Here is a 19,186-nt window from a genome sequence, read left to right as displayed (position 1 = left end):
CTCAACGCCGGCCAATAGCAGGAGGCCGTACGGGCGAACCCGTAGCCCATTGGGTGTCAAGCCTGTCAGTCACGCGCCGCTCCGCCAATGGGCGAGGGGGCGGACGGGCCGGCGGCGGCGGAGCGGGCGTGCGGCGGGCCGGGAGCCGCCATGCCCGCGATGTACAAGGTGCGGCCGCTGCACAGCGCGGCGGTGCTGGCGGAGCACCTGCCCAGCTGCATGTACCCCCTGCCCAACCTGCACCGCGCCCCCGGCACCGCCGCGCCGCCGCAGGTACGAGCGAGGGGTGGGCGGAAGGACCTGCTTGGGCTGGGGCCCGCGGTGCTCGCTCTGGCGAGGTCAGGCATGCGGCCGCTGGGCCGGTGTTCCCTCCGGTGAGAGCCCCAGCTCCGGTAGGAACCGGGAGGAGCCTCCGGTGCCGGAGAGCTCCCGGGGCCGAGTCCCATCGCCTCAGCCCCCAGGAGGGGCCCTGGCTCCGGCTCGCCGTAAGCGGCGCCTCCGAGGGTTAAATAAAATCAACATTTACAAGAATTTCCCTGTAATGTTTTTAAAGCCTTCCACAACTCTCATTTTAACTTTCCTGGGCTCTCGCGTGTGTCCCTGTGGCGGTTTTTGTGTTTGAATGGCCGTGCTGAGCTCCCTGGCGGCCCGGCAGAGCGCCCAGCAGGCCTCGCTCCGTCCTGCTGCATCATCGCTCTGCTGCCTCAGCTCGGGCTCCAGCCAGATACACACCCTCAGCCTCAGCTTCTCGTTTCAGTTTCTTTCGCCTTAAATAGGATAAAAACGCCAAATACTGTGTTACATAGGTGTTGAGCAGCGTCTCTCCAGTGCCCGGAGTGCTTGGCATTCTCACAGGCCACTTGTGGCCATCCTGGATTTGCCGTGCCCTCACACAGGTTGATAGTGGAGGCACTGAGGAGGAGAAACTTTGGGGCAGAACTTTACAGAAATGCTAATGAAATGCCTTCCCATTGCAAAGGATAGAATTGTGTACAACTAAATAATGGCCACTTAAGAGGTCTTCCCTTGTCTTGTCTTTGAGAATATTATGTTAAATGGATATAAAGATTTTACTTGGATACCTTGTTTAGCTCTTCATCCACGATAGTTTGGGTTTGTTTAATCCTTATTCAGGATGCTTAGAAATAGGTTATTTGAAAATTTTTCTTTAATATTATTTTAAGCTAGTAGACTTAAAACCTGCCCCAGGAATATATTTTTCATCTTCTTTTAAAAGAGATTGTAAGATGAGATGCTTGTGAGGTAATACAGATTAAAAGCTGCATTGGTATTAACATGTAAAGCCCAAGGTCTTTTTTTTCCACTGTAATTTATATTCTCTGAAACAAAGACTGAATCCATCCATCTAAACTTGCAGGGCTTTTTACTTTCATTAACTACCTGATTTGTCAAAAAGTTTCCTTGTTTGGCCACTGTACCACAGACTTACCAACTTTGCTCTTCTGGGCTGAAAAGAACCTGACAAGCTGCCTTTGATTTTTCAGTCATCATTCAGCACTTCACTGCCAACTCTTTGTCTGATTTTGACCGTGTTACAGAGCTTGCTGTAATGGTTTAGAAGCATCTATTAAGCAGGAAGATTTCAGGAATTTATTAAATATGCCATTTCACCGTACTCATACAGACGAGAGACTACTGATTGACATAAGCCCATGGTCTGGCTATTTGTAGATGTTTAGTCTTTCAAAACTTGACCTTAAGTGAGCTGTAGACTATTTTGACACTGAGTTGAGTGAATGTTTACATGGTCTCGTTTTTTCCTCTCCTGTAGGAGGAGGTTGACCCATCACTTCAGGCACTTGAATCCCGCCAGGAAGAGATTCTGAAGCGCTTGTATGAACTCAAGAGTGCTGTGGATGGACTCTCCAAGATGATACAAACCCCAGATGCTGACTTTGATGTAACAAACATCATTCAAACTGATCAGTCTTCTCCTTTGTCAACAAATGGAGCAGATTTAGATCTGATGCTTGGAAAGGTGAGTTTAGTTGAGCAGCTACAATGGCGCTTTCTCAACATTCCATTTTCAGGGCTGGAAGGGGGCATTAAAACCTGGGACACTCAGAACTCAATACACAACCTACAATTACCATTTAATTACATGTCAAGGAAGGAAGATGTTTAAAGGTTTAAACAAGTTTTAAATGTCCAAGCTTGAATTTATTTACTTTAATATCCTTAGAATTTCAGGTATACACGTGCATGATTTTGTACATTTTGGTGTCCAATGAAAGCAATATTTACGAGTATGATCTGGAATGTGTCTTACCTGCTGAATGTTTTACTTTCCATTCAGGATTATGGAGCCCTGAAAGATGTTGTCATCAATGCAAATCCTTCTCTACCTCCACTGTCACTGTTAGTGATCCACAGTCTGCTTTGTGAACGGTACAAAATATTATCAGCTGTTCACACACATTCATCAGTGAAAAGTGTGCCAGAAAACCTCTTGAAATGCTTTGGAGAGCAGACTAAGAAGCAGCCACGTCATGAGTATCAGTTGGGCTTTACTCTGATTTGGAAAGATGGTAAGAAGGAAATTTGTAGATCAATATTTTACAATAGAAGAGAAAATGAAAGTTGTGCTATAAACCCTTGCACAGAGATGCCTCATTGTCCCTGTGCTGGCATATGGTGGATATGAAGAAGCAGGAAACATTTTTGTTCTCTTTTCATAGCTCTGAACCATGCTGGGCCAGAAGAGGAAGATTCTTATTCATAGTAACTGCTGTTAAAATACATGTGGCATTGACAGGGTTGGTTTTTTGAATAAAAATGGGTTTTTTAGTTTCTACAAATAAGGTAGCTACAAGAGAAATTATGGGGGAGATTTGGCTGAATTTTTCAGAAAGTGATCTCTTTACGCTACAAGACAGAACTATACATCAGGTTAATGATAATAACAGTGGTGCTGGCATCACAAATGTTCATCATGGAATTACTGTTCTAGTTCATTTCTTTACTATGTTGGGTTCACTTTGTTTTCCCTTCTGTTAATTTCAGTTCCCAAACCCCAGATGAAGTTCAGCATTCAAACCATGTGCCCCATAGAAGGAGAGGGGAACATCGCTCGATTCCTCTTTTCCCTGTTTGGGCAGAAGTACAACGCAGTGACCTCGACTCTGATCGACAGCTGGGTGGACACGGCCATGCTGCAGCTGCAGGGAGGCAGCAGCAAGGAGAGGGGAGCGGTGCTGCGCTCCATGAACGCCGCCCTGGGCAAGAGCCCGTGGCTGGTGGGCACCGAACTGACGCTGGCCGACGTGGTGGCGTGGAGCGCGCTGCAGCAGACGGGCGCCGCCAGCAGCGCCCCGGCCAACGTGCAGAAGTGGATCAAGTCCTGTGAGAATCTGGCACCTTTCAGCTCTGTGATGAAGCTGCTCAAGTGAGCCCCTACCCTTCACAATGATGTTGTTTTAATCTTACTCCACCTCGTGTCTGCTGTAATGTTTGAGTCCTTTCTGAGATGTATTTTAGGTATTACAGTTGGACAGAATCCTAAAATAATAAAAGCATTACAGCTGCCTTTTGGGTGTGACCTTCCTTTTTGTAACTCTTGTGTAACACGTTTGTTCAATGGCTACAGTATGTAAATTAATCCTACGTAAATAGAGCCTGTGCTCTTGGTTTTTCCACTGCAACGTGATTCTTTTCTCAGGAGCCTTTGGGCAAGGCAAAAGGATAAATACCTTTTAAGAACAGACAGCCAAATGAAAATGCATTCAAGTATTTTATGTAAAAAAAGAAACATTTTATATAACTTAACACACGATCAAGGATAGTTCTTCCTGTACTTAAACAGGAGAGCCTTGTCTTGTTTGTTCATCTTGCTCTTCAGAAAGCTGTCTTATTGTCTCCCTCAGCTTCTCTATTTCTTCTTCTTGCTGTCTCACCTTCTGCTGGAGGTTAGAAATAACCTGAAAATGAGAGTCAGTGTACTTCATTTATAGCTAAACAAGGATATAAAGCCTTACTGCCCTACTTGAATTGTGCTTGCAATCCACTACAGACACAGTGCAGCAGCACTCAGCTATTCTACCTTCAAGTGACTATAACTTAAATCCACAGAGCAGTGGGGCATGGAAAGGAAAAATTATTAGAAGAATCTGCAGATATGATGAAAAGCTTTGAAAGCTTTTCTGACCTATAAAAATGCCTCTTAACTCTACAGTCTTCAGAAAGTTGCCTAAAGTTAATGACCAGCTATCTCACTGCAAAGACCAGAAATAATACAGTGGCCTAAATACTGTAATCAGAAAAAGAGTCTTAAGAGGAACGTGTGATTAACTTCAAAGCCAAACACATGTAATGCAGGCAGGGACACAAAGGGCATTTTCTTTTTATGTAGCTTTAGGCTGGAAGGGTTGGGGTTGCTGGCACAGGTTACCTGGTCTGTGGTGTGGAAGAGTTCACTGTCCCGAAGCTGAGGCGCCGTCGGCCGTTCGGCAGCTCTGGGACTGGTGAGGAGCTTCACGTACTTGGCCTGAGTGGGCCATTTCTTGTAGAAAGTGTGAGGAATTTGGCCAGTCCTTAAATGTGTAAGGACTTCTGTTCTTTCCATTTCTGTTCCAAATGGTTGGAAGAGTTCTAGCAGGACAACACCCAAGCTGTACATGTCTGACTGTAAATGGGGTGAAGAGAAAGTTGTGGGATAACTGCTGTTTTAACTTAGTGGGCTTCTTTTTCTTATAAAATCGTTTTATGAAAAAGTTTCACAACAGTGAAGTTTCATGATTATATGAAGAACATCATGACACTACTAAACACAAACTCAAATCTGTATATTATTATATTATTTACTATGTTATCAACATAGCAAAAAAAAAGTTTTGCTTTAACAGCAACAAGAACAGAAAGTTGAAATCCATGTTTCAAGAAAAACACTAGGAGTGACAGTAGGAGGGTTTGATTTATTTCTATTATCTAGCATGTTAATAGAGAAAAGAAGAAACAAAACAAAGTTCTCTACCTTGAAGTCATAGTGAGATCCCTGCAGTTGTTCTGGTGAGGCATAGAGGCAGGTCCCCACTCCTGAAGTATGTGTCAGTCCTTGGAAAGGCAATTGAGACTTAGCAAGTGTTGTTACCCTTGCAAGTAAGAGTTTAATAATTTTAATACCATAGAAACTTAAACACTGAAAGCCATGGCACTTTCTTCTCTTACCATTTATCCGTGCTGTCTGAAACCCCTGGTCTGCATCATCCCAAAGAAGGTCTTTGCACGCTAATCCAAAGTCACCTATTTTTACCTGATGATCTGATCCGTGTAGAAAGATATTTCTAGGCTGCAAATGAAGACAGAATACAATTTAGAAACATGTCTATATAAAGAATTACAGAATTTCAGCTGTTTCAGAGTCTGTAAAATCCAGTGTTTCACAGGTATAAGATGACTAACATTTTTTAGTAGTGGGAAAGAAAAAATAGTCATTGCTGATACCAACTCATGTGTTAGCAACCCCATTTGGGCCAAAAAGCCACATATCTGGAACAAGGAAAAAAAGGAGGAAAAGCAAAACAAAGATTTAGTGAAAATATTAAGTACATTTTTTTCCCCAACAGAAATTGGGAAATTTGCAGAACAGGAACAGGCAGAGTGGACAGTAAATTTGACCAACTGATGTAGCAGGAAGGATGACTAAATATCATTGAGCTAGACATAATACAACCCAAAATACACTTTTCTATATGATAAGCAGCTGCAATATGCTACTTGGTTCTGAGAAGCTGCTAGGAAAAAAAAAAAAGCCAAATTATGACAGACTTGAGAGCTCTGACTCAGAAAACTGAAAGTTTTTATCCATCTATTTTGGTTTTAGGATCACGAAGAAGGAGAAATGCAAGCTTTATGTACCTAGAAAAATTCCCCCACTTGTTCAGGTGGCACAAAGGAAATACTTGGTCTTTTATTAGTGTACAAAGGAGATGTGAATAGTTTAACAAGAGATGGGCAATCCCCATTCTTTTCCTTTATTCAGTACAGATCAAACTTAAAAGATGCAGCACTGTTGAATAAGTTGCTAGGCTTCTCATATCCACTGAAGTAAAAACATATCCAAGACACCCACCCACTGGGCTTCTGTTCTCAGAAATTCACACACTGAAAGACTTTCTTAGAATATTATCCCAGAAATTACAGTCTCTGCTAGGTATCTGCAAAATCACCATTAGAAGAATATATGGTGAAACCCATGAGAACTGGCTCAAAACCAGGTCTGCAGTAACTGTATGGAATTGTGGAATTCTTTATGTAACTACCAGATTTTGGACAATAAGGCCAGGATGATGCTAAATGGGGAGGCAAAATGAAAAATTGTTCACCCTGGACCAGTTGACAGAAAAATGAAAATTAATCCAGAGTGAAGATTGTGTGATTTCAAGTAGTTCCAAGCTTCCACATGTGAAGTTTTAATAATCATGATTTCTTCATACAGCTGCTGTATCAGATGCAGAAAACCTGAGTAGGAAGCAAAGTAGGAAAACACACATTCACTTCCTTGCTATTCAGGTCTATCAGTATGCAAGCAACTAAAAGATATTTTCAAAAGCTAACTGTATGCAGTTAGCAAACTGAAGTGTAGTCAAGGGATTTTGTTAATTTTTGTAATTACCTAAAATATTCTTTTTTTAGGTAATTAAGTTGCTATCCTGGTTAAGGAAAGACTGAGACAAAAAAAAAACAATCTGACCATGCTTGTTTCTGAAGGGAAATGGCTACAAAGGAGAAAACACCTCCAGAGCTGGAAATCCACTTGTAAGTCAGTGTAACATTACTATGCTGGTATTAAGAAAGCATGGCACTCCTATAGAGGAGATTATGTATTTTCTCATATGTAACAACTAAATTCTTAAGAGCCCAGGTCATCTTTAATGCAACTGTGAAGCTTCTTTCATTCTCCCATAATGCAAATTGTCTTTTTTCAGCCTCAAGTAATAATTTGATGAACTTACTTTAATGTCTCGATGCATCACTCCCATGCTGTGGATATAGCAAACTCCTTCCACTACCTCCTGGAAAATCTTCATTGTCCAGGGAACATCCACGAGATGGTATGGACCTTAAAACAAATGATTTCACCTAGTTTTACTGAGTTATGTAAGATTATGGTGGTATTATGGTTGAATTATGTTTATTATGCTGTGGAATCCATTTTTAAGAGAATGAGTGTATTTAAATATGGATTTTGATATGCTCTTCTAAAGATATTATTTCTGAATCAGCCAAAAGTCACTAACATCAAAATTCCAAAAAAGGAAGGTCAAGGAACATGAACATATATCCTTCTAAAAAGATTCTTCCAAACCCCATCAGACAGTTATTTGATTATGAATTTAGCAAACTTTTTACTTTCATCTAAGTCCTGACCAAGCATGAAAAATACAGTTCCAGATAAAATCAAAATAATTTATGTAGTGACATGCTGTCTGTATTGCTTTGCACTCATCTTGTTTTATTCCTAATCTTTCTGCTGCTGTGCTACCCTCTGAAATTCCTCAATCTCCTTTGGCTGTAGCTGTCCTAAATAAACTTAGCACCTCCTTGTTTTGACCATTTTCCACATTACTATTTTATTAAACTACATTGTCTCCCTCCTCTAATGAACCATATTTAACATGTCTTTTTGAACACTCACCATTTACTCACATTTGGATTTCTATCTCTTTGTGTCTAACCTATGACAATATTCACCTTTTCCATGAAAAGGTGTGAAAACAGCATTTTGCAAGCTCAAATGCCATCATAATTCTGTCATTTCCTGGAATATCACCATTTAGCTCATGAAAGCTAAAATATTATGATTACAGGAGAGATTAGTGGAAGTCAGCTGACAGTTTGCTGGTAAACCTGTCCCTATCAATGAAAACAACAGATTTACCTTAATAGTGATTAAAACCAAGATAAAACATCAATCACACATTTTGTTTTACAACCTGATGTGCATAAGCTGCTTTTATACAACCACCCCAGAGGATGGAACAAGTCCCTACTGCTTTAAGAGCATTGGATTTGTTCTTCCAAATGTCAACAGTTACTGATGACTGCTTGGTAGGAGGGCATGAGAACCCCCTGATCACTCAGAAAAAGTCAATGTTACATTCTTTAACCTATTACAAATTAACCTGTCTGGATCAAATGATATAATTGTATTTTCTGCAGCAGATAAATTAGCCTTTAACCAGCTTTCTGAGAAGCAGCAGATTCTGTCAATAAAAAACTCTGCTCCAAATAAGGAGCATTGCCCAGACACTGATCTCCCCTGGTAACAACTATGCCTCAGGCACTCAGTCATTCTTTTTTGAAGAGCTGTCTAAAACTCAAGAATTTCAATTCTTTTACCAACATCTATCATGCACAAATTCAATATAAGCTGCTATTCGATTAAGCGAATAAAGAATTTAATAAAGATCTGTATTATAAGCTGCTGAAGTAAAATAAAATTAGATAACTGCACTTCAAATTACAAAAAAAAATTATATGCTTTACAATGAATTAGACAGTGATGAATCTTACTAGAAGTGTCCTCTGATCTCTTGTTACATCTTTTATTACGGTCAGCAATCCAGTCCCACAGGGATATTTCACACAACTGCATTTGTATATGAAGCATCAGGTGATACTCCACCTAACAGAAAAATAATTGCACATAATTTTGCCACTGTAACATGAACAGTATTTCCTTCATTATTTTCTTTAAAGTAAATAAACCCAAAATTTATTAAATAAAAACAGGTAGCAAAAGGACATCAAGTATAGTATTAGTAATCTACTGCACTCAAGAAGCAGATGCAACAATGTTATCTAGTTTTGGGGAGTTTTTTTGCTTGTTTCTCAAATTTTAACAATTGTTATATGATAAATGCTAACAAAACTGCCAGATGTATCTTTGATATTCAAATCAGAGTTTGAAACCTTCTAGAAATACTAAACAGAGGTTTATTCCAGCTTAATCAATGTAAAATAGCAGAGAAAAAAATCAACTTCTTGATACAGAATTTTATGGAATCACAGAATTGTTTAGGTTGGAAAGGCCTTTGAGTCCAACTGTTCCATTTCTTACCATAAACATACAGCTCAATTTCTGGTAATGGACCAGTTCATCTGATAACCTGGACAACTCAAGCAGACACCTTTAAAACTGGGTTTCCTGCAAGAGGGAACTCCAAGTGATAGCAAAAGCTTGAAGCATTCCAGAGCTGGCTTGTTATACAAAACATACCAGTGGTGTGGTATAAATGACAACAAGGTTTTAGAAGCACAAGTGATTCCCTGCTCCAATCTGCTTTTATCTCCTTCCCATGTACTCCTACACTGCAGGGGCACACATGACATACCAAAACACTTTCACCATCAACAGCTGCTTTACCTTTCCTTAGTGAGAGCTAAGGATTTTCAATTTTGATGAGGCTGTTTAAGTAGTACTTTTTATTCATGCAGGTACTTTAAAGGACTCAAGAGGCCTAACACATGGGAAGTTCCTCACAGATGCTGAGCTGTGCCAGCTCCTCTGGTCAGCTTCCTTGCAACGATGTTACCACATAATAAAATTTGTCTGAACTCTTGGCTCTACTTGCAGTCATTCCATTCTTCTAAATTTATTGTTATAAATCATTCATTTTCTCTGTCTACTGAACTGCTTTAAAAACATCACCAAATTAGACAGCAGATAAGGATACTTAAAGAGAACTGTATTTACCTCAAAGTCTCCACAGAGTGCTACCTCATTTTTGGAGCATCCTTCAGAGCAGGACTTGCTTTCAGAGCTGGACTCACTTTCAGTGCTAGCACCTTGATCCAGACTGGAATGAGGTCCCCATGTTGAATGATTGTCCACATCACTTGATAAACTGTTATCATTATTTACAAATCTTTCCTGGAGTTCTGTGGATAATTCACCTTTATTTGGTTTCACACACTCTTTGCTATTGCTGTTTGTAAAGTCATTCCTCACATCCATATTCTGCACTGATTCTCTATGCACATTTTTAAGACTGGTACTGTCACAGGACTTCTTTTCTTGTGAGGTCAGGTCAGCAAAGATGATTGAACTATCACTTTCTGCACTCTGGATGTGACAGTGATCACTGAAAACAACAAAGGCAGAGAAATCCACATTAGTACACACTTTCATACCATCTGTGATACACCATACTGATTCTTTTCCCCAACTGCAAACACCATTCCCAAGTCAGAGCTCAGCTGCCTCCTCACATAAAACTCCAGGATTACACAACTTCAGTGCAGGCTCCAGCTGATTTAATCCTTTGTACCAGCAGGTATTATGGACAGCTGTCCCAGACAGCAATGGCTCAGATACACAGCTGAAGTTAAAGCTGAATTTCTTACCACTGAGATTAGTAATACTCACTTGCTATGCTTTTGCTCCAAAACCAGTGGCTGCAACTCCATTATTGTTTTACCTGTTGGATGCAAAGATAAATATGAAACTTCATAAAACAAAGAATGTAACCACATATTTACTAAAAATTACCATTTAAGCTAGAGTACCTCACTCACTTTAACTTTGTTACCTGTGATAGCTCTAGATTATCTGTATTTCTGCTGCTGAAAAAGGGACTTGTTAAGTCTACTAAGAAGCTACCCTACCATGTAATTAATTAATCTTTAAATGAAAAGAAAATATACATTGTACAAAGTCAATAAAAGGGTTGTACTGGGCTTTCATAAATATCTACTTAGACTTCATCTTTCAGAAGTCAGCCTGTTCAAAGCAAGGGTTTACAATGTAGAGAATAACACACAGTTAAAGAAGCAGCTCCACAAGGCCTCACCCTTCACATTACACTGCTGCTGTTTTGAAGACATGTGATATCTTGGAAATAATTGTCATTAAAATTGTATTTTTACACCTTTGTTTCTGTGTTTCAGGACACAGAAGCAAATACGAAACATCAATCTTGTAAGACAAGAGAAACCATTGAGTACCACAGAAGCTACCTAGAGATTTAATTATGCACTTCCAATACCACCATTAAATACTTGTGAAGGACCTCCAGCATGAAACAATTGCTTCCCTTGATTCTCTGGATCATTGGTTAAAAAGTTTTGCCTGTTTTACTCTACTGTCAACTTCCTATGCACTTATGCCTTTTCTTTTGTGCTTATGGCTGGCTGGGCAATAAGTCAGTGACTTGGAAAGCAATAAAGTTATACAGAGCATAACCAAACCTCCCACTAAGAGAGGATCAAAAGATTTAATTGCTAAAGGCATTCCAGGAAAGGACTAGAAAGGGACCAATGGATTAGGGTTACAAAGGGACCAAAGGACAGAGTGTGCAAAGAGCTGAGAACAAAGAACCTGAAGAGAAAAACCAAGAAGAAGGTGTAAAATAACACAAAAGTAGATAAATTTTCAACAGTTACAGACAGTAGCTGATACACAAAAAAAAATCCAATTGCTTTGTCAGTGCATAGTCAGGACTATGAAACACAATTCATCAAATTTAAAAGTCTGACTTGGAAAGCAAAATAGAGAGTTTTTGGTGGGGGGGTTATCATTAAAAGTATGTATTTCCATATTCTTTTAGTTTTTCTTAGATCTTTTCCAGATCAGAAGAGAAGCATACTGCGTTGCTTATTCTAGTGTTGCTACATCTCTGAGACTTCAAAACATAGTTGCAAATTTGTGGGGTTTTGTCCTATTCATCACTTTCCCCCAATATCTGAGGCAGCTCATTCCTCAGCATTCATTCTTCTCCTCATCAACTCACCACTTCTTGCACTAAAAGGTTTTCACTGCATTTCACTGACCTTCACACAACTTTAAATTCCTCCTCATATATTAGCACAGGTAAAGCTGATATTTCCACAGTTCCAAATTAATCACTAAGTAACAGCTAAATTATTTGGTAAGGAGGGATTGAACGCACAGAAGGACCTGGTGATCACCTGTAATTTCCCTTTCTTTTAGTGCTTTTAAGGAGGGGAAAAAACAGTAATTTTATCAGAGAAGTAATGCTCTCCTGAAAATAGCAGTACAGAGGTTGTAAGACGCAAGCAAGAATTACACAAGGAGCTGTACTTTCCTTTTGGATGTACTGTTTGAACTTGCTCCATCCAAGCAGTGTGATAGCCCACAATATTGGGATGCTGCAGCCCAGCCAGCACTTTGACTTCTCGGAGCACCTAAAAAGACCAAAAACCCACAGTGTGACACTCCTTTATTCTGTGTGCTTAGTGAACACAAAAGGTAACAAAAAGTAAGTTTCTTAGAGAGAAAGAACAGATGAAATTGTTACAGTAACAGAAAAAAAAGTGAAAGCTTTCAAACAAATTGATTTTCATCATTGCAGAGATTACCAAATTCAAGTAATTAAACAGTTCTTTTAATGGACTTCAATGTGTCTCATTTAGTTTTTTCTACTAGGTACTGATAGGCTCAAACCCTTGGAAATCCAGAATGCATAAAAACTTGTATTAGCTACATTAATAAACTAGAACAGAATAAGCTACAGAGGAGTTAAAACAGGGACAAAACACAGGAAGAAGAATACCTTCATGCAATCTCTTCTTGTAGCCTTCTTAATTTTGATTTTTTTAATAGCATAGAACTGACCATCTAACTTGTTTCTGACCTGAAAACAATTGTAATTGGAGAAAATGAGATGTTAATGTGCTTGGATTAATTAAATCCTTTTGAACCCACTATTTTCTAAAATTTTACTTCTGCACCCCACTCCTATGGAATATCACCTGTATCAGGGAATGAAACTGGGATTAGGCCCCTGCTGTCATACAGGGATACTGATAGGTCCTGATAATGGCTGAACAAGTCCTCAATAAATATTTGTCACTTCCACATGGCACATACCTCATGGGGAACCTTGGGCTGCCCATACACTACAAGTACTTAGCACAATTCAACATTGCCTTGGACAGTTTATGCTCATACTGAGGCTCATTTTTTAAAAGCAGCCACAAGTGAAGCATTGGGGAGTGCAGGCCAATCACTTCTGATGCTGTGGAGAGTCAATATATCATAATAACTCACAGGTCAAATAAGGAGCTTTCATTCACTTTAAAAGGGTCAAAATACACAAAGTAAAACATCTGATAGATCCTGCTTCAGGCAAACAAAACTAATTGCAACTGAGCAGCTCTTGAAATGAAACACCAACTCTCTTCTAAGGTACAGATTTGCACCTCTTCTATTCAAAAAACATCTGGCAGTACAGCTAAAAGAGTAACTCCAAATTCCAATAAAAAACTAGATATAAACAGAGTAGTTTTATTTGGGAGGTAAAGAATACCTTGTATACTTTGCCATATCCTCCACTTCCTAGCCTTGCAACCTCCTCAAATTCATTCAAGTATCGTGAAGTCTGTGCTTCAAAGAGAACTTCTTTTTCCCTAATTGAGAAAAGTTAGGCTGCATTAAACTAAATTACAACTTACAAGTAAGATACAGCTGTACACATGCTAAAAATATTATTCATGTTATGGAAAGAAGAAGAAAGTACTTTCACATTACCATACTGAACCAGCCTGAGTTTCAGTAAATACTGAAAACCAGCAGACTGAAGAGCATGCACATGTTCTTCATACTTAAATCCATACTCTGTTTTAACAGAAGTGTTCAGATTATTTCTTTTACATTGATGCCTTATAAATCTTGTTCTCCTAAACAGTGGCTCTGACTGCAAGAGCTGTTTTGAAGAACGAATTATCACCACATCATTTGGAGAATTTGGAAAAACCTTTACCATTTTTTCTGTTTCACAGCCAAATATGAAATGCAGTATTAATTAAATTCAGAGTGGAGCAAAGAACTTTAAGGAAGGAGTTAATTTAGTATTTCTACATGCTTTGAATACATACCCAATTGCAAGAGCCTCTCCGTTATCAAGTTCCTAAGAAACAACAAAATCCAACATAAAAACATGCCATATAAAAAGAATAACAGGTCTGCTGTGCCAGTGGCATGGGCAGCTTCATCAGAACAGAAACTGCAATCTCCTTGGAGGAAAATGAGGTTCTGACAGCCATTCACATGCTGCAGAGAGCTTCTGCAAATTCAAGTATTATTATCCCACTGGTCATCTGTTAACATCTCTCTGCTGGAGAGATTACTGCCCTTTTAGAGTTGTGCTGGCAAACAGGATAAAATGTGGGCTCTAAAATGTGCTTAAAACAAAATTAACTAGCTTAGTTCAAGCAGCAAGATAAGCAAACAGGTCTGATTCAGCCTGAAGTGCAAGCACACAAACTACACCCTCCACCAACATAAATATGAGAGTGATAGCAACACCTTGCCTTTGTTTATAAACACTTTAAATTATTACTCTTTAATAAGGTACAAAATATTGATGGCTTCAAAAACTGGTTTGCACCTGCAGAACCAGAGCATGCCATTCCAAAGAGCCAAGGAGTTATTTTGTATAATTATTAAAAAGACCCAATCCAATATTAAAAGAATCCCTAAACAAAAGCTCCTCACTGCAGAGGTTGCCAAAGCCATGTAACAAAGCTTACCCCTTTAAGCACTTGTTGATTAGCTGCTTTCATCAGTTCAGTAATGGCTCTGTTGTGCTGCAGTCTTACAGTACTAAATTCATCACAAAAGACAAAAGGGGAGAGTAAACCTGTTCTTGTGAAAGTCTGACGAAGAACTGCACAAAGGAACAGAGAAAAGGACAGAAAAATATTAAATAAAGCCATCCAATAAGACCATGAAAGTTTTTAAACATGAAATCTTATGTGGAATATAACATGACTGAAAAACTGAATAATCCCTCCTACTCTAGTGCTGTTCCTGTACCCTTAGCAATTTAAACTAATTCAAACCAAACTAGAGCTGCTCAATGGGAATCCCTTCACAAAATACAATTATTTGTTGTGTTCCAATGTCACAACTGCATCTCCTCTGCCTCCTCACCTCAGCAGATGAGTTAAACAAACACTTTCATTTTCACTTTCACCCATTCACTTGCATTTTACTTTTGGACTGATTTTGATCAGTGAAAAGAAAAAAATCAAAGCAGGTTCACAATTATGAGGATGGATTTATAATCAGAAGTGGTAATGTCAAGATTTTCTAATTTCCATCCAAACTTGTGCACATACTCATAACAGAGAATGAAGTCACTCCCTTCCACCACTTCATCTTTTTCGTATGGAGTAAAACTCTGGCAAACAAACCCTCAGAAATGCTGGAGATGGGTGCAACTGCGATGCTATAAATGGCATAAGTTTAACTATGAAAAACACATTAGATTTTATTTTCTACAGTCATGTAAAGTAAGGACAAAACCCTTGAATATGCTTTCTTAAATGCATTAAGTATACGCCTAAATGAACAAAATAGCCATGGTAAGTCATATACCAAGAAGGTATTTTAAAAAAATGTGAATTCCTTGAATGATATCAAGAGACTTTATGGCAAAATAAAGAACTTGTAAAAGTATTTACTCAGATTTTTACAGAATATAATTTTGCAATATTTACTGAAGACTCTACTGCAACTACTTCTTGATAAATATTTTATTAAATTCCTCTTCTACCAGCATTTTTAGATTACATATAACAGTAATATAATTTACCCTGCTACCCTTCTCATGATGCAACTCACACAATCTAGCTGAAACAGAACTGTCTGATCCTTACATCTACAGCAATATTCTGTTACTGTTTTCAAAAATAAGACAAGGTGTCATTGCCAATTTAGTTGATTTAAGTTATTCATCCTCTTCACATGAATGATTCTTCATTCTTGTCCCAGCGGGATGAAACCTACAGCTTTGTATTGGTATTACACTGTAACTCTACACAGAAGGGTCTGGTACACACTGCAGTGAAGCAGTTTGAGAGACACGAATGAACTCCTCTTACTGACTTCGGAACAAACCCCTGGAGTGAACGGGGTTGTGCGTGTACATGTGGCAGAGATGCTCCAGCAGTGACACAAGCAGCAGCTGGTTCTGGATGGTCGAAGTGAACTTCACAAATTTTTGCGACCCGTTTGCAACTCGCAGCTCCGCCGGCACATCCGAATCTGGAAGAGGACAGTCAGGCGAATGAACTTTGGCCTCAGTACACACCCATTTACCTAAACATGAAAACAATGTACAGCCACACAGCTTCATCACAACCCCGCCTCACACAGGCAGCACCAGAGCTGCCAACTGAGCGAGTAGCTTTAAGAGGCCAATTAGGAACATAATTAATTTTTTTAAGTGTGCACGAAAAGCAGCTACCCGGGGAGGCCGAGGCGCCCCAGCCCGAGGCAGGGGGAGCTCGCACGGCGGCCTCAGGGCAGGGCGCTGCTGAGAGCCTGCCCGCTCTTGCATCACCCCCGCGCCTCAGAGCGCCGGGCAAGGACGGGAAGAGGAAGGCGACAGTTCCATGCTCCTTCCCTCCCTGCCGGCCGGGGGAAAGGAGTGATTTCCCCGCTCACCCACAGGGCTGCCGCCGGCCCCACTTACCGTCAAAGCGCGGCTCCGGGCTCTCCTCAGGGAACTCGATGGCGGGCACCGGCGCCCGCATGGCCGCAGCCCTCCCGCCCCTCATCACATGCCGGGCGCCGGGATCCCATCCGCTGCGGCCGGCGGGGCCCGCCCGGCCCGCCGTGGGCGGCTCCGGGGGCCGGGCCAGCGTTTATGGCCGCTATTTGAGCGCGGAGAGATAAAACATGGATGGAGGGATAGACCCGAGAGGGGAACCTTCGGCCCGAGAGGCGGGGACGGGCGGGCAGGAGCTCGTACCGAAGGTCTGCGGCGGGGAGCGGAGCGTCCCCTCCCCTACGCACGGGGACCGGCACCGCCCGCAGCCCGCGTGAGCCCCGCGCCCGGACCGGGGGTCGCCGAGCCCCCTCTAGCGGCTCCCGGCCGCGGCACAGGGGCGGTGCCGGTCCCCGTGTGACCCGGAGGCGCTCGCTGCTCCCCCCGCCGCCGCCGCCGCCTCCTCTCCTCCCCCCGCCCGCCTGCCCGGCCGGCGCCGGGCCCCGGATGCAAGAGGCCGGCGGAGGGACGTCATTGTTCCCCGACGGACTGTAACAGTAGGCGGAGCGGGCCGGGCTGAGGCGGGGGCTGCGGCGAGGGGGACCCGGCAGCGCCGAGTCAAGCGGGGCCGAGCCAGGTAATGGGGCTGGGGGGCAGCGCCGGGCCCGGCGGCGGCCCCGGCACAGCCCGGCGGCACCGCGTGCGCCTCCCGCCTGGAAATCAATGGGCCGGGGGAGGGGCCGGCCCGGGAAAGGGAAGGGAAAGCGACCGGCGGGAGCAGCCGGCTCAGCCCAGCCCAGCCCACCGCGCCGGGGCGCGGGCCGGGCGCTCGGCCGCTGCCCTCCTGGCTGGCGGGCAGCCGGAGGGGGTGGGACCCCCGGGCGGGGCGGGGCGCCGTCCCCAGCACGCGGCGGAGGGACCCAGCCCCGCCGCCGCCGCCACCCCCTGGGCCGGCGGGACCGGCCCCCTCCCGGCGCGGCGGTGCTTCCTCGCCCGCCCTCCCTCTCCGTTACGCGCCGGGGTCCCGCCGGCGCCCGCATCTCCTTCCTTCTACTCCTGCTGCTGTCGGCGTGGGGGACTCGGCGTGCGTCCCCCGCGTCCCGGCGCAGGCGGGAGGGCGACCGGGACGCCCCGGCCCCGCGTCCCGCCGCGGGAGCGGCGCTGTGCCCCGCCTGCCCCCGCGTTGTTCCCGCTCGGCGCGGCGGTGGCGGCTCCCGCGGCCCCTCCGCCCCGTGCCCGGGGGGCTCCGCGCTCGCTTCGCCGCCCCCCCACCCGCGTTGCCATGGGTACGGAGCCGCCGTTGGGCGCCGCCGCCGCGGTCCTGCCCCCGGGCCGGGATGGGACGCGGGCCCGGACAGGTCAGCACGGGGCCGGGCGGCGGAGGCGGCATGGCCCGGGCGGGGAGCCGCGGGGCTGGGGGGCCGGGCGGTGTGAGGTGTAGAGGAAGAAGGGCGAGGCGGGAGCTGCTTCAGGGCCGGTTCCCGGCCCCCCTCGCCTGCGTGTCGGGCTGGGTTTTGTTTTGTGTGTGTTTGGGCTCTTGCCGCGCTGAGTGCGGACATGTTGCGTGCGGTGCCCGTCCCTGCCCCTGCCAGCGGCCTTTTACTGCCGGTGTCAGCACGTTGTCGGGAAGTGGGACCCCGCAGAAGGGCAGAGCGAGGGAAAGCGGGTCGGTGCTGCGGGCTTGGCGCTGGCGGGGCGGGCGGTTCGGTTGTGAGCGGGCTCCGGGCTCGGGGCCGCCCGGAGCGAGGCGCTCGCGGGCGCTCGCGGCGCCGGGCTCGGTCCCGCCACACGCAACGGCCCCGGGACTCGGAGCTGCCCCGCGCCGAGCGCTCCGCGCCGCCTGCGCTGCCAGGGTAAATGCATTAATCACTTTCGCCTCTGCTGCCTTTAATTTTGTAACGAAAGTAAAACCAGTGCGGGGCGTGTGTTTGTGTTCCGCGCTGCCCCGGGTTGTTTTTGCTGCCGGCGGCGTGTGCGGTGCGGTCGGTGATGTAGCGGGGTGACTCTGCCTGGGCTGCTGCCGGAGTAGTTTCCTCCTGCTCCTTGTTTGTGCCTCGCTGTTGCCGTGTGCCGCTCTTGTTTTTTGACACTCGCTGCTGGAAGTGTTTGGTTTGTACTGAGATAAAGACACATACTCCCTGGCTGAACGCGGTTCTGTGAACGGGATCTTGTATAAAATCCTCCTGAGCTGTGATTTATGGTATGCAAAGCGGAGACCAAACATAAATATTTAGATCCGAGTATTAACTGATGCGTGTTGTGATGATACTGCGAAAAAAGAATCTAAACAACGCTGATGCATCACTCCAAATGGGAGGAAAGCAACTGTTTGTGCTGTTGTGCTCGTCAGTATCACACTGTGAGAAGTCTGTTATGGGAATAGCAGAGGGGAAAAGAGCTCAATGCACATGGCAATGGGAATTTATGTTCAGCAGTGGTACAGGAGCAGAACCTGTATTTACAGTGAACAGTGGGGAAATATCAGTGTAATGTTTGTGCTACTTCATCAAAAGATGTTCTATCCAAATTAATTATATTGATAGATTTTGAAAAAGTGGTGGATCGGAGTTATTTTTGACATCCGTTGATATTTGCAGGTGTCTAGCGTTTGATATCTGGTAATCAGTTGTCAAAACTAAATTAGCAGCAACAATCAGTGCTACTCAGTTGTCAAAAATAAATTTAAAAATAAGTGAGGCTTCCCTCATTGG

General features: G+C 43.7%; 3 protein-coding genes across 6 annotated transcripts in view; 2 read left to right on the top strand and 1 right to left on the bottom strand.

The window, feature by feature from the left end:
- Positions 1-92: 92 nt before the first annotated feature.
- Positions 93-3,546, top strand: AIMP2 (aminoacyl tRNA synthetase complex interacting multifunctional protein 2). Its single transcript, XM_064725884.1, has 4 exons — positions 93-273; positions 1,793-1,999; positions 2,318-2,549; positions 3,025-3,546. Exons 1-4 carry the CDS (start codon positions 151-153, stop codon positions 3,408-3,410), a joined length of 948 nt encoding a protein of 315 aa, XP_064581954.1. The 5' UTR covers positions 93-150; the 3' UTR covers positions 3,411-3,546.
- A 202-nt stretch (positions 3,547-3,748) lies between these two features.
- EIF2AK1 (eukaryotic translation initiation factor 2 alpha kinase 1) lies at positions 3,749-17,010 on the bottom strand. Its single transcript, XM_064725880.1, is given in 18 exon segments — positions 3,749-3,938; positions 4,409-4,642; positions 4,991-5,070; positions 5,185-5,305; positions 6,972-7,078; positions 8,533-8,644; positions 9,716-10,103; positions 10,388-10,441; positions 12,068-12,165; positions 12,534-12,614; positions 13,290-13,389; positions 13,858-13,889; positions 14,512-14,648; positions 15,872-16,030; positions 16,461-16,545; positions 16,548-16,672; positions 16,675-16,956; positions 16,959-17,010. Coding segments are annotated over 18 exon segments (2,370 nt in total). The 3' UTR covers positions 3,749-3,815.
- The window catches only part of USP42 (ubiquitin specific peptidase 42), an 18,396-nt gene continuing 16,188 nt past the window's right edge, over positions 16,979-19,186 (top strand). For 2 of the 4 annotated variants that reach the window (XM_064725879.1, XM_064725876.1), the window contains exon 1: positions 17,395-17,833. The gene's annotated coding sequence lies outside the window, so the exon portion shown is untranslated. Of the gene's footprint in view, positions 17,113-17,394; positions 17,834-19,186 lie in introns of those variants that run through there. The other 2 variants (XM_064725878.1, XM_064725875.1) reach the window with 2 other exon arrangements.

Source organism: Zonotrichia leucophrys, chromosome 14 (assembly GCF_028769735.1).
Source record: "Zonotrichia leucophrys gambelii isolate GWCS_2022_RI chromosome 14, RI_Zleu_2.0, whole genome shotgun sequence".
Lineage (NCBI taxonomy): Eukaryota > Metazoa > Chordata > Aves > Passeriformes > Passerellidae > Zonotrichia > Zonotrichia leucophrys.
This window is presented reverse-complemented; position numbering and strand designations above follow the sequence as displayed.